The sequence below is a fragment of the Typopeltis vanoorti genome, chromosome 4, assembly GCF_054136105.1.
Source record: "Typopeltis vanoorti isolate ZY-2024b chromosome 4, IOZ_Tvanoo_1.0, whole genome shotgun sequence".
Classification (NCBI taxonomy): domain Eukaryota; kingdom Metazoa; phylum Arthropoda; class Arachnida; order Uropygi; family Thelyphonidae; genus Typopeltis; species Typopeltis vanoorti.
In genome coordinates this window covers 14,754,181-14,767,459 of record NC_143552.1, presented here as the reverse complement: position 1 = coordinate 14,767,459, position 13,279 = coordinate 14,754,181, and the positions used below count along the sequence as shown (strand labels likewise).

The window sequence follows — 13,279 nt, the reverse complement described above, 5'->3', positions numbered from 1 at the left end:
GATCATTAGTAGAACTTTAAGTTTCTTAATCTGTAGATACGAATGGCCTGAACCACTTTATATGACGATAAAATAAAATATTTCTGTTTTTATTAATATATGTATGTTCATAAAAATAATTCTTTAATGAGACAAATGTTAAATCTTTATCTTTTAGAAATTGGACATCAACAAGGATGGAGTGGTCACAAGAGAAGAATTCATGGAAATATGTTCAAAGGTACGTCGTAATCATCAATAATGAACTGAAATAATGAATTGAAGGAAAGAAATAGCGCGTTGAATTATATTGCCATAAAATCGGGTACTGTGTTTCTCTTCTGAGATGTTTATTTCTTCTTCGAATAATTAAGAAAATTAAGAATGTTTACAAGAACCCAAACTATAACTTGGTGTTAATTAATATTTTATTTCTTAATTAACTGTTTTTTACCAATGAATATATATATATATATATACTGTATATATATATATATATCAAGGGCGAATATTCGGTGTGAGCGGTGCTCATCAACGAAATGTCAGTATCACCCATATTATATTGTTGCATTTATTCCCATTAAAGACTCCCCCAATTGTCTGCATACTTTGCGCGATTCCTAAAATTGAACACAATATACTGTACTAATGCTTCATTGTCCTCTTCACGAGGGTAATAAAGCATTACTGCTTCATGAAGAAGGCACTTTTCGCCGCATAAACATTGCGTCACATTCGCGTTAATAGCCCGGATGTGCTTTCGAAATGCATGCACCTTTGCACTCTTTAAAAAGATGTAAAGAGGGCGCTACTGGTCAAATTCTTAGCCTTCTAATATTTTTAAACCTCTGAGAAGGCAGGGCTGGGCAAGCTGAAATTTTGAGCTCACCCAGCACCTACAGGCTGTGATTGGTTATTGTGTCAATCAATACAATTGAATTTTGTCACTTGTCATGAGTTGAGCAATTACTATATCTGATGGCTTTATTACAAACAGCTGTTGCACATGTTTTCTGGAAATGAAAATTTGAAAGTGGATGTGAGGAGAAAAAAATTAAATGTTTCTCTTGCTATGCAGTATAGCATCTGTTGAGGTTGCAAAGTTTTTAACGGTATAGAGACATTTTTATTCTAGTTTTTGGAAACAACAGACAGTAAAAAAATATCTATTCCTGAATAAAAGTTAATATTCTGTGTATTATAAGACGTTGTTGATCTACTACAAAATACCAGCAAATGTGAGATTGATAAGACAGAAGTGCATGGTACTAAAAAAATGATACTAAAAAAACAAAAAAAAAACTGATGAATGTAGGATTCTCGATAGTGTGGATAATTCCGATAATGATTGGATGTTATGTATACTGAGTCTCAGTAAACAAAACAAATTTCTTGTAAAATGGAGCAAAATATACACAAACCAGAAAAATACACATAACATGGGCAACAAATTTTATGAGATGATTTGCTGCTCCATCAAACGATATTGATTCCTGCCATTCTCTGTCTCCTTGTAAGTTTTTTTTAAACTATGCCATCAAAAATTTACTTATTCATGTCTAGACTTTATAGGTTCATACTATTTGCTCTACGCAACAACTTATAGGACACACATATCACAAATGTTAATTATTAATAATTCGTTTACCATTAATGAAAGTATTTCTACTTATACTTATTCTTTCTTTTCATTTCCTATTCTAACATGTCTTACAAATGATGGTTCACATATTTTCATCTTTGAGTATTTCAAACATACTGAATATAGCATTCTACTTCATTGTTGTTTTCTAATAAATCTTAAATCAAACAGATTGTTCCCACTCTATGCAGAAGTATTCAAAGTTATCCTGCAATCATTTGCATTGGGCCAATTAAGATGAGCGCTGATGCACTATGTCCTCTCAAAACTTTCATACATCGATAAAAATACAATCATACTGCCATGGGTATCTGCATAGGGAGGGGAGCAGATAGGGAACTCCCCCCCCGAGTGCTCGGGTAAAAAATTGCACAAATTATAATCGTAAAAGTGATTGAGTTATGTAACTTTATGTCTTATAACCTTATATGTATGCTTTGTCTGTCTTAAAAATTTATTATGAATTGGCCTGTTTTGGCGCATGCCAGGGTAGCCATAGAATATGTGTTTTATTGCAGCAATAAAACATGTGTTCCTGTTTTTGGTTCATCTTTTTCTGATTCGTGAACAGCGAGACCAGTTCGTTTGCAGTTTGTGTCTACTGTGTCACTGAGTGAAGTGTAAATTGTAAATTGATAGTGAAACAAATTTAAATAGAAAACTACATTTTTAAAGGTAAGTGTGTGTAATTTAATATTATTTTACTTGTTAGTTTTATGATTTTTTTGGTTTTAAACTGAAATAATTTAATTTAGGATTTTGGGATTAATAATTTACTTGATTTTTAATAAAATATGCCAGTCAATTTTTTTATATATGAAATTGTGTTAAAACTATACTAATTCTGAATACTTTGTTTCCCAAGAATTAAAGATCATTAAAATCGATGTCAGACATTAAATATATTGTGTTAGCGTTAGGGACCACGAGATGGCGGCACATTTGAGCCCTCTCTCTTCACTGTGTACCGCTTAATTAGTGATAGCCTTGGGCCATCTATCTCCGATTGGTACCAGTGGAGATTGAACTGCCCACTCAGTCTCCAAAAGTTAGATAGGGCGAAATGGCCTCGCCTACTCCCGTATACGGGAATGAAAAGGCGTTAGCGGATTTTTTAAAATCAATAAAAAAAAAGCCTGTGTAGCTCAGTGGATGTGGCGTTTGCACACCACGGCGCTTAGCCGCACGAAGGAAGACTTGGTTTCGAGTCTAGTCCGCGACCAGAGGAAATTTTTCTAAGCCTTTTTATGGCCGGTTCCTGAGTTAGTCGATCTCTGGCATGGGCAAGCGGGTTTTTTCTCCCAGAAACTCGGGTTTTTCGTCCCGTAAACTCAAGAAAATCGACCGTAGAACCCACATTATTTTAGACATTAAATATATTGTGTTAGGGTTAGGGACCACGAGATGGCGGCACATTTGAGCCGTCTCTCTTCACTGTGTACCACTTAATTAGTGATAGCCTTGGGCCATCTATCTCCAATTGGTACCAGTGGAGATTGAACTGCCCACTCAGTCTCCGAAAGTTATATAGGGCTAAATGGCCTCACCTACTCCCGTATACGGGAATGAAAAGGCGTTAGCGGATTTTTTTTTTTTTTTAAATCGATGTAAAATGAAAATAATGATGTACTGTATTTATAGTTTACATCGATAAATAATTACATCAAAAAATGCTAAAAGACGTTTATCATAATATAAGTGATGTAATTATTTAATTAAATCAATAATTATAAAAATTTATTCATGTAATTTTTTGTCTCCAAACTTTGCCCCCCCCCCATGGTAAATTTTCTGCTGATGCACGCCCATGCATAGGGTCAAAGTGAAGTGAAATTTCTAACATGTATTGTATAACCCACACAAAAGCATACCCAACTGAAATGGGCATGTGATGCCACTGATATATATATATATATATATATATATATATATATATATATATATTATTATTATTATTATTGTTTTTAATGAGGTTTATTTGAAAATAATAATAATAAGTTTCAAACATTCTGTTTGAAGAATTTTTTGCCAGTACGTTTACTGTTCTATCTCGACAGTCTTTTATTGAAACAAAGTATGTGCAATTCTATAAAAGTTCCAGAAACTGAATTTTAATACAAATATAATGAAATAAAAACCTGTCAATCCATCCCAGTTTTCGACCACTTGCACATGCCAGAAATTTGGAAACACGTTTCAAACATCACCACCGAAAAAAACTCAGAAAACAATTCAAAACTCAAATACATTTGATCTGATTCAGTAGTAGGGGTGTCACGAGTGACCAGATCAAGATCAAGATAAGATAAGGAATCGTGACGTGATTGGTGTTTAATTGATGATGTCATTGTGTGTGACATCATTGGTTTGTAATGTTTGGAATTTCCCTGGGGGCATATGTGTCAGTGATGTGAGTTCTTGTGTTTTGGTTCACGTATGGAATTATGGATGATGGTTGAGATAAGGATTCGTGTTGTGATTGGTGGACACTAGTGATCAGATCAAGATCAAGATAAGATAAGGAATCTTGTCGTGGGTGTGTGTGTTGTTATCAGATGAATATAAGTGACATCATTTGTTATTTGTAAAAAAGTGACGTTGTTTTGAATGGAAAGGGAGATATATTAGTGTATGAGGAATCGTGTCGTGATTGGTGGGACACTTCTGACCAGATCAAGATCAAGATAAGATAAGGAATGGTGGCGTGAATGTTTGTTGTTATAGAGTTTGGAATGTTTGGAATTTCGCTGGGGGCCCTCGTCTGTCAGGGACATTACGTGGTGTGTTTGATTCATTTATTGCTTTGTGGGTGATATTTAGAGATAAGAATCGTGACGTTATATGTTTGGAAATTTCTGGGGAACATTTGTCTCTCTGTGATATCACATGGTGTTTTGGTTTAGCTATGGAATTGTGGGCGATGTTTTTGAGATGAGATATCTTGGAATTTCCCAGGGTGACACACATCTGTCATTGTCGTCATGTTTTGTCTGTTGTCTATTGATGGCTGTACTAATTTTCCAATACATTTTGGGTCATTTATTTCCTGTTAAAGGGTGGGAATTCTTAGAGTAGAGTCACGATGATGACGGTGATTAGGTTTATCTGAATAATTTAATTATATACTGGTGTCCCTCAAACACACACTTTTTTTTTTCTTCTATAGATGGCTGTACTATTTTCCAATGCAAATTGGGGTATTTCTTTCCTGTTAAAGGGGGGGGAATTCTTAGAGTAGGGTCTAGTGGCGACAGTGTTTCGAGCTTTTTTGAATAATTTAATTATATGCTGGTGTCGCTGCAGCATTTGAAAATAAATAAATTAAAATAAACAGACAGTTAAATGGATTACAAAACCTTTTGTATGTATTATAGAAACTCTAATGATAATTTAAATTAATTACAGCTTTCCAGAATGGCTCTTCTAAATGCGATTATTCCAAAAAAATATTCCAAAATAGTTGCATTTTATATCCACACCACAACACAAACACAAAAACCACAAAGAACGAAATTTCTGTAAATACTGTAACCCGAAATAGTTGAGTACTTCTTCCTTTACATTTTAGCCTGTGAGATCAGGCTATGTTTATTTCCTGCAGTTGTGAACGTTGTGTGTTTTTCATGATTAATATTGGCAGTGAGCATTTACTTCAAATGCCGGTATACTTCAAAGATGTGTTTTCATGAAGATGAGTAAGTCAGATCCACTAATTCGATCCTCTTTCAGATTATGTGAACATTACTTAAACATTTTTGTGAACATGAATCATATCCCATTCATAGATGTATCATGATGGTTTCTGATGTGACTATATTATTTTTAGAATTCACATGATTCATTCATTGTGACACACATATCCTAAGTCGTGTGTTTTTCATGAGTACTATACAGCAGTGAGCGGTTACTTCAAATCGCGGTATTCTTCAAAGATGTATTTTCATGAAGATGACTGAGTCATATCCGCTAATTCGATCCTCTTTCAGACTATGTGAATATTACTTAGACATTTTTGTAAACCATTAATCATATCCCTTTCATAGATGTATCATAATGGTTTCCGATGTGACGATATGTTTTTACCTTTCACATGATTCATTCATTGTGACACACATATCCTAATCTTCATTCCTGATTATGGAATTTTATTATCACGTATTGTTTCAAGGTAATGCACGATTTGTTTACACTATTGTGGGTACCAATGGTTTGGAATTTGACCTCATGTGATTGATGAGAACTAAGTTTCAATGTCATGTGTTCTCGTTGTTGGTTTTCCATTGGTTCTGATATTTTATAAATATGCAGTAATGGTTCGTACAGGCCCTATGTTTTCAAGTACAGTATTTGGAAAATCTACATGTAGTCAGTAATTTATAGTTCCAAAATGAGTTATTCTGGACAAAAGATAAGTTATTTTTTTAATGTCTAAGTTTTAATATTAGGTTATAATGTGGTTTGCAATGGAATTAAAAACATGCTCACTTCAAACTGTTTTTGTGTTAACTGAATATATATATATATATATATATATATATTTTTTTTTTATGGTTACTACTGATTGGGAAAAGATATTGCGAGTTGTTATTTAATAAAATTGTGTTAGTGAAAGCATCGCATAGTATCGAAATTGCAAAAACACATTATGATGAGTAACATTTATCTGAAATCGAGAAAGTAATATTTTAATGTCTGATTTTGAGGGCTGATGTTTAGTAAAATTGTATTAGTGAAACCATCGCATAGTGTTGAAAGTGCAAAAACACTTGAAAATACTTCAAACTGTTTTTTGTGTTAAGTGAATATATATATATATATATTTTGTTTGTTTGTTTTGTTTTTTTGATTTGGAAAAGATATTGAGGGTTGTTATTTAGTAAAATTGTGTTAGTGAAAACATCGCATATTTTCGAAATTGCAAAATCACATTATGATGGTTATGATTTTTTATTTCTAAACGATATTTCTGAAATCTAGAAAGTAATTTTTTTTAATAGCGATCATCCATTTTTCGTTTTGTTGATGGCGATGGGAATATTTTTAATCATCACCCCATTTTTGCAGAGGTTGATTTGACAGAAGAAGATGAAAAAAGTACAGCACATGTTGTTAATCCTCATGTAACAATCGATGGTGTGGCTGGAGGAAATCGCGACCCCCCCCCCCCCCAAAGTTCATATAATTTACATTCAGTTTCTGGATGTGAAACTAAAGTCTCTACTTCTACTATTGACTCCTGAGAGGTTGATTTGACAGGAGAAAATGAACAAAGCACAGGATGTGGTGTTAATCCTCATGTAACAATTGATGGTGTGGCTGGAGGAAGTCGCGATCCCCCCCCAAACAAATTTATATTATTTACATTCAGTTTCTGGATGTGAAACTAAACTCTCTACTTCTACAATTGAGCCCTCACTCTACAGGGATTTTTATACTGTTTTGGTGGGTCAGTCACAGATCTCTATCAAATATCAAACTCATCAAATGGAGTACCAAGTTAGATTTTGTGACTTTGAACTCCTCTCACCAGAGTTTTATGAAATGTTTCGAGATATTCTTAATGAGATCATTCAGCGTTTATCGAGTTTAGGAACTTTTTCCCACGTTCGGTTTGGGCATTAATGCATCCAGTTTAGAAAGCAACATTAACTTACCATTCATGTTGCTTTCTGAATTAACTATCCAAAGGATAGTTGATGCTTTTTATGCTGTCGCCCAATTGAAACGTGAGCTTTTTTGGCAAATGATCTTGTTACTGATGTCATACTGATTAACATCTGTAATAATGGTGGTGGTAGAACCAATGCAAAAAGAAGAATACTGCTTAGCCTGGATGAATTTATGAAAATCAAAAGAGCTGTTGTGGAAATTACCAACAAAGACAATCTCTGCATGGCCCAAGCACTTGCTCTGGGTGTTTCTTCACACACTAATGATGCCCAAACATACAGACAAGTGCAGCTAGATCATAAGCAGTTACAAACAAAGAGGGCTTTAACTCTCCACAAAATTGCAGGGGTTCTGCTCATTTCTTGCAGTATTCCAGAAGCAGATCTCTTTCAAAAACATTTGAATCTGGAATACCAAATCGTAATTTTTTTGGCAGATGCTGATTTTTCTGTGGTGTTTTGGGCCAAATTCAAGTAAACAGATCTGTCTTTTATATCACTCATCTCATTATGATTTTGTGTACAGCTCGCTTTGGGGGTATCTATTATTGCCCTAGTTGTTTTTGGACATACAGCACTTCTATCAAATTGCAAATGCATAGATATAAAAATGTGTGCATCTGCTGCTGCGCAAACGCCAATCATAGCGTGCAGAACCTTCTTTTGTATGAGTCATGCAATAAATTTTTCTACGGCAATGATTGTCTGAATTTGCACATACAAAATAATATTTGTTCAAAACTCCATTGTTGCGGACAGTGTTTGCCTACTTTCTCTACAGATAAAAGCCATGTCTGTCCACCTGAAAATTTTTGCTGCCACTGCAAATTAGTTCTGCAAAAATCGGAGGTCTCAAATAAGCAAATTTCTATGATTTTTTTTGACACAGAAACTATTGCTAAAAATCATTGTCATGTTCCTGTTTTATGTATAGCTGATTTTGGTAGTCACGAAAGCGAGTTCTGGGGTGAAAACTGTGTGGGTCAATTCCTAGATGAGGTGTTTTCTGTCAAGAATATCATGAAAAGAGATCTAGATGGTAGAATCCTTTGGACTGTCCAACCAAAATACGAAAATATTTGTGTAATTGCACACACAATTTTCGTGGTTTTGAAGGGTATTTTATTTTGGAATATCTTTTTTCAAAAAATGTATAACCCCGTGTAGTTTGACAGTTCAAAGATACTTGCTATCTATTATTATTCTTATTTATATATATTTCCTACATTAGCGTCGCTCTTAGGAAACTGCCAGCCATGTTCGATCTCCCAGAAGTTCATAAGGGTTTCTTTCCTCATAAGTGTCACACATCTGATTCTCTGGATTATTGTGGAGTCATCCCCGAAAAATTATATTTCCAGCCAGAATTTATGAACAAAGAAACTCGTACAGAGTTCGAGATGTGGTACGAAAATTGGCTTGACACTGAATACTGTCTGAAAGCGGAACTTATACGAAAGATGATGTGCATGTTTTGGATGACAGTTGCAATACTTTTCACACTCTTCATACAGCTCACCCAGATTGATTCCTTTCTCCATGACATTACAATTGCAGGAGTATGTTTGAGAGTATTTCTCCAAAACTTTTTGAAACCTAACACATTAGCCATACTTCCTGTTCGGGGTTACATAGGGGCAAACGTCCAAAGTCGAAAGGCTTTTGCTTGGCTCAAATGTCCAGCACAACAGAACAACATAACCATACAAAATGCCTGTTCTGTGGGGGGGAGAAGTCCGCATCAGACCTTTTTTGTTGGTGGGAAATGTGGAAATTTATTATATGAATATTACAGTTGCTTCTACCATGGGTGTCAAAATGGCTATAGAGCAAATACTTACAAACCATATAGAAATACAAACATGATCACCCTTTTTGAGCAAACAAAGGATCGTGAAAACTATTTTTGTAGCCAAGAGTTCAATGTGATCTCAATTTGGGAATGGCAGTTTAATACAGAAATTTCTGGAAAACACAGCCTTGAAAAACTTTATTACTGCTCTTAATATTCCAGATCCCATTTTACCTCGTAGTGCTCTGCATGGTGGCAGTACCGACTACTACAAAATGTATCACAAAATTCAGCCAGAAGGGGAAGTTATTCACTATTTGGACTTCAATAGCCTTTATCCATGGGTAATGAAATACCAGGTATTTCCTATGGGGCATCCCAAAGTTATTATCGATTATTCTCCTGGGGTATACTTTGGTATTTGCCATGCAAAAGTGGAAGCACCTACTGATCTCATTTTAGCGGTTTTGCCCATCACAGCTGACGAAAAATTAATCTTCCCCCTGTGTGGAAAGTGTAGTTCTAAAATGGCCCCATTGTGCTCTCATATGGACTGATCTTTTACAGGTTATTGGTGCACTCCAGAATTAGAATTAGCATGTCCTCGCGGTTATAAAGTTATAGAATTTTATGAAGTGTGGCATTTTTCTCAAAAATTTGAAGGGGAAGAAAACTTCTTTTCTCACTATATTGATACCTTTCTGAACCTGAAACAGGAAGCATCTGAATGGCCTGAAGGTCAAAACCGACAGTCTTATCTGGACGTGTTTTTGCTAAGGGAAAGTGTTATGTTAAATAGTGAACACATTGGTAAAAACCCTGGTAAACGTTCACTTGCTAAGCTTTGTTTGAATTCTCTATGGGGAAGGCTTGGCATGAGAATGTTAAGAACTCAGACCCAGGTGATTTCCTTTTATGAAGACCTCATAGAACTTTTTTTAGATAACAGTAAAGTTATCCAAGATGCCAGGTTAGTTTCAGAAGAGCAGATGATGGTTGCCTACTCTCCTATTGAAGGCACTGAGCCTGTAAATAGGAAAGGGAATGATATCATCTCCTCATTTGTTGCTGCCTACAGTAGGATAAAGTTATATGAGGTCATGGGACCTTTACAAAGATGGCTTTTATACACAGATATTGATTCTATCATTTTCAGTGAGAAACCGGCCGAACACTCACCCTGCACCTTGAAGAGCTAGGCGACGAATTTGGATACACTTTTGCGAAGTGCATAGTGTCAAGAGACACATGCACTTTTCCTATGGATGTTTTAAAGGATAATTCCTTACAAAAATCCATGATTGTTTCCTAACACGATAATTTGCAGTGTCGCCCTTCTCTTGTACAGTTTTCACATCACTGTTATTGTTACTATTATTCCACAATAGCTTTTTTTTTTCTTTCTTAGAATTTAAAAAGAAAAAATTCGTCTTGGCATGATTACATGGTGACTGTGATAAAAAAAAAAATCTTGATGGGGAGATTTTTTGATATTAAAATCAAGTATCTATTTGTTTTTACATGATCTCTGATTATATAAAAATAATCACAGTATAATTATGTTATAATTTTCGATATGTTCATACATCCATTTACATGCATTATTTCGGGAGCTACTCAGTCAGGAAAAACAACATTCGTGTTATCTCTCATAGAACATTGTAATCAACTAATCAAACTACCACCTGAGCGAATCGTTTACTGTTCCAGTGAAAATCAGTATAAATTTAAAAAAATTACCAACATAGAATTCGTGAATGGTTTGAAGTTACCTGAATTTGATTCTAATGTGAGAAATTTACTCATAATCGATTATTTGGTTCACCAGGCTAAGGACAGCACTGAAATAGCTGATGTTTTCATAAAAGGTTCACGTAACCTCAGTGTCATTCTACAGACACAAAATTTATTCTGTAAAGGTACACATTTTCGTACAATTTCTTTCAATAGCGATTATGTTATTGCTTTTAAAAATCCCGACTCTTTGCAGTTTTCTCATTTAGCTTCCCAAGTATTTCCAGGACAAACGAACGTGTTAGTTCAGATTTATAAAGATGTAACACGCGAACCCCACTCATATTTGGTTTTAGACTTTAGACAGGAAATACCTGATATTTTACGCTTAAGGTCACGGATTTTGCTAGGAGAAGAACCCAGTACAGTGTTTATCCCTGAATGGGTGATAGACTCAAACGCTCTGAATATCTCATCAAGCACTTATCTCATTCCTCTCCCACTGTTCCCATTATTAGGCAGTAAATGTTTTTAAATGATGAGTTAAAAACACTTCCTGCCAAATCACCACATTCTGTGAAATCTGCAAAAATGTTTTATGTGGAAATATTCCACTAAAACATAATCAGAAGTCACGCCTACGAAGGAAAAAAATTATAAGAGCACTAAGTAACAAATCGCTTCCCTTCATTACTAGAAGAAAACTGGTTTTACAGCACAGGGGAGCACTGTTCCCATTATTAGGCAGTATCATTGTTCCTTTATTGAGTTCACTTATTAGAAAATGAATATGTTTAAAAATTTTATGCTACTCCAATCACCAGAGGAGCGTGAATTGTACACATTCGATAATGAAATGAGTACCATTTTAAAAATAAGAAATAAACATGCGGATGAAAAAGTAAAAGCATATTTAAATGTTCTGCAAAAGTATTTAGGTTTGAAAAACCAATTGGCTCACACAAGAGAGCAACAGGAACATAGACTGTCACATCCAGAACCTTCACTGAACAAACCGAATACCCAGAACCATTCCCATCAACGGTAACCAAGTCACAGTGAGGAAAATGCTTCCACTATAATCCATGCCCGCAAGAGAACTCGAAGGAGTAGTGCCAGATTCGTCTTTTTATCTCTCCGAAAGATGTGTGGGAATAAGAAACTGGTGTGGAAAAAACGGTAAGTGAAAAAAATATTTTTTTTAATTTTTAATTATTTTTTATTTTCAGTAAATGATCTGTAACAGCATAAGTTACTACAATATCATTTAACCACAAATCCTTAGAATAGCATTTGCTAATAATATTTTCATTTAGAAAGACCACGACATGTCAATATTAAAAAATATACACAGTGCAAACCACACGCGACAGATTCCTTAGCTTGTACAGCTACAGAATTATAATGCCATTTATTAGTGTTAATATTCAGAAAGTTAACAATATCGTTTTCGGATGGACGACCGATGCTATCGAAAATCACCGTGTTTTTCTTTAATATAGATAGCTTGCCAATGTTGTCCTGGCAACTAGGTCGGATCTGTGTTCACGACGAACATCGACTGTTGTTTTCTGATCGAATGTTGTGGCAATTCATCACGAGCACAAACTCCTAAACCACTTTTCTTGTGGTGGGTTCTAACTCTAGTATGCTTACTAATTGTTCAGTGTTCATAGTCCAGTAACACAGAACAATTCTTTGTTACTGATAACGTACACTCAAATTCTGCATAAAGAACCACTGTGATGTTTTCAGGAAGAGGTTGAGCAAATTTGACTTCGAGTCGCACACTTCCTCTTCTTAATAGGCTGACATGGGGGGGGGGGCAACGGCATTTTGATCTGGAGATAAGTCAAATCCATAGAGAACGTTTCCCTTTACGTATTCCTCATAAGAAATGTCATTACCACAGTCTCTGTTCCATTTGCCTGGTGATGTGAACAGTGACATATAACATCTGCTGTAATGCCTTTCTTTGAAGTTCGGAGTCAAAGGTTGTGAGGGATACTGAATACCGTCAGCTGTCACTACAAGAAAATTCAGATTGAAATGATGAAAATTAAATGGATTTCTGTTGAAAGTGCTATTAAATCCATCACTAGCGACCAGTCCAATAATTAATCTACGTGTAGATGTTATTTTACCTAGATTCAGATTGTCTCGTGTGGCATCTGACATACCCTTGGAATCGAAAAATAAGACACATGCACACGATTGATGGGATATACCATGTTTGACTTGTCTGACGCAGACAGGTGAGCCAGTTGAATCTTTGGATTTATTTTGACTTTGCGAACAAAACGTGTAGCCTCTTCAATTTGCACTTTAGCCTTAGAATCAGCATTTGCAGTCAGTAAACAAAATTCGGGAGAACTGCGAACCATGCGAACACGAACAGCAACGTTGTTGATCAAGTACCGGTCTTGATGCATGATGTCAGCGTGTATTCGCCCAAGCATATCG

The 13,279-nt window shown here is 35.1% G+C and overlaps 1 protein-coding gene across 1 annotated transcript in view; it reads left to right on the top strand.

The window, feature by feature from the left end:
- LOC150107122 (Kv channel-interacting protein 4-like) overlaps window positions 1–13,279 on the top strand; it is a 36,714-nt gene that overhangs the window by 14,971 nt on the left and 8,464 nt on the right. Inside the window, exon 5 of the mRNA XM_090391010.1 lies at window positions 158–220. Coding sequence (XP_090247136.1) covers window positions 158–220 — 63 coding nt within the window. The remainder of the gene's footprint in view (window positions 1–157; window positions 221–13,279) is intronic.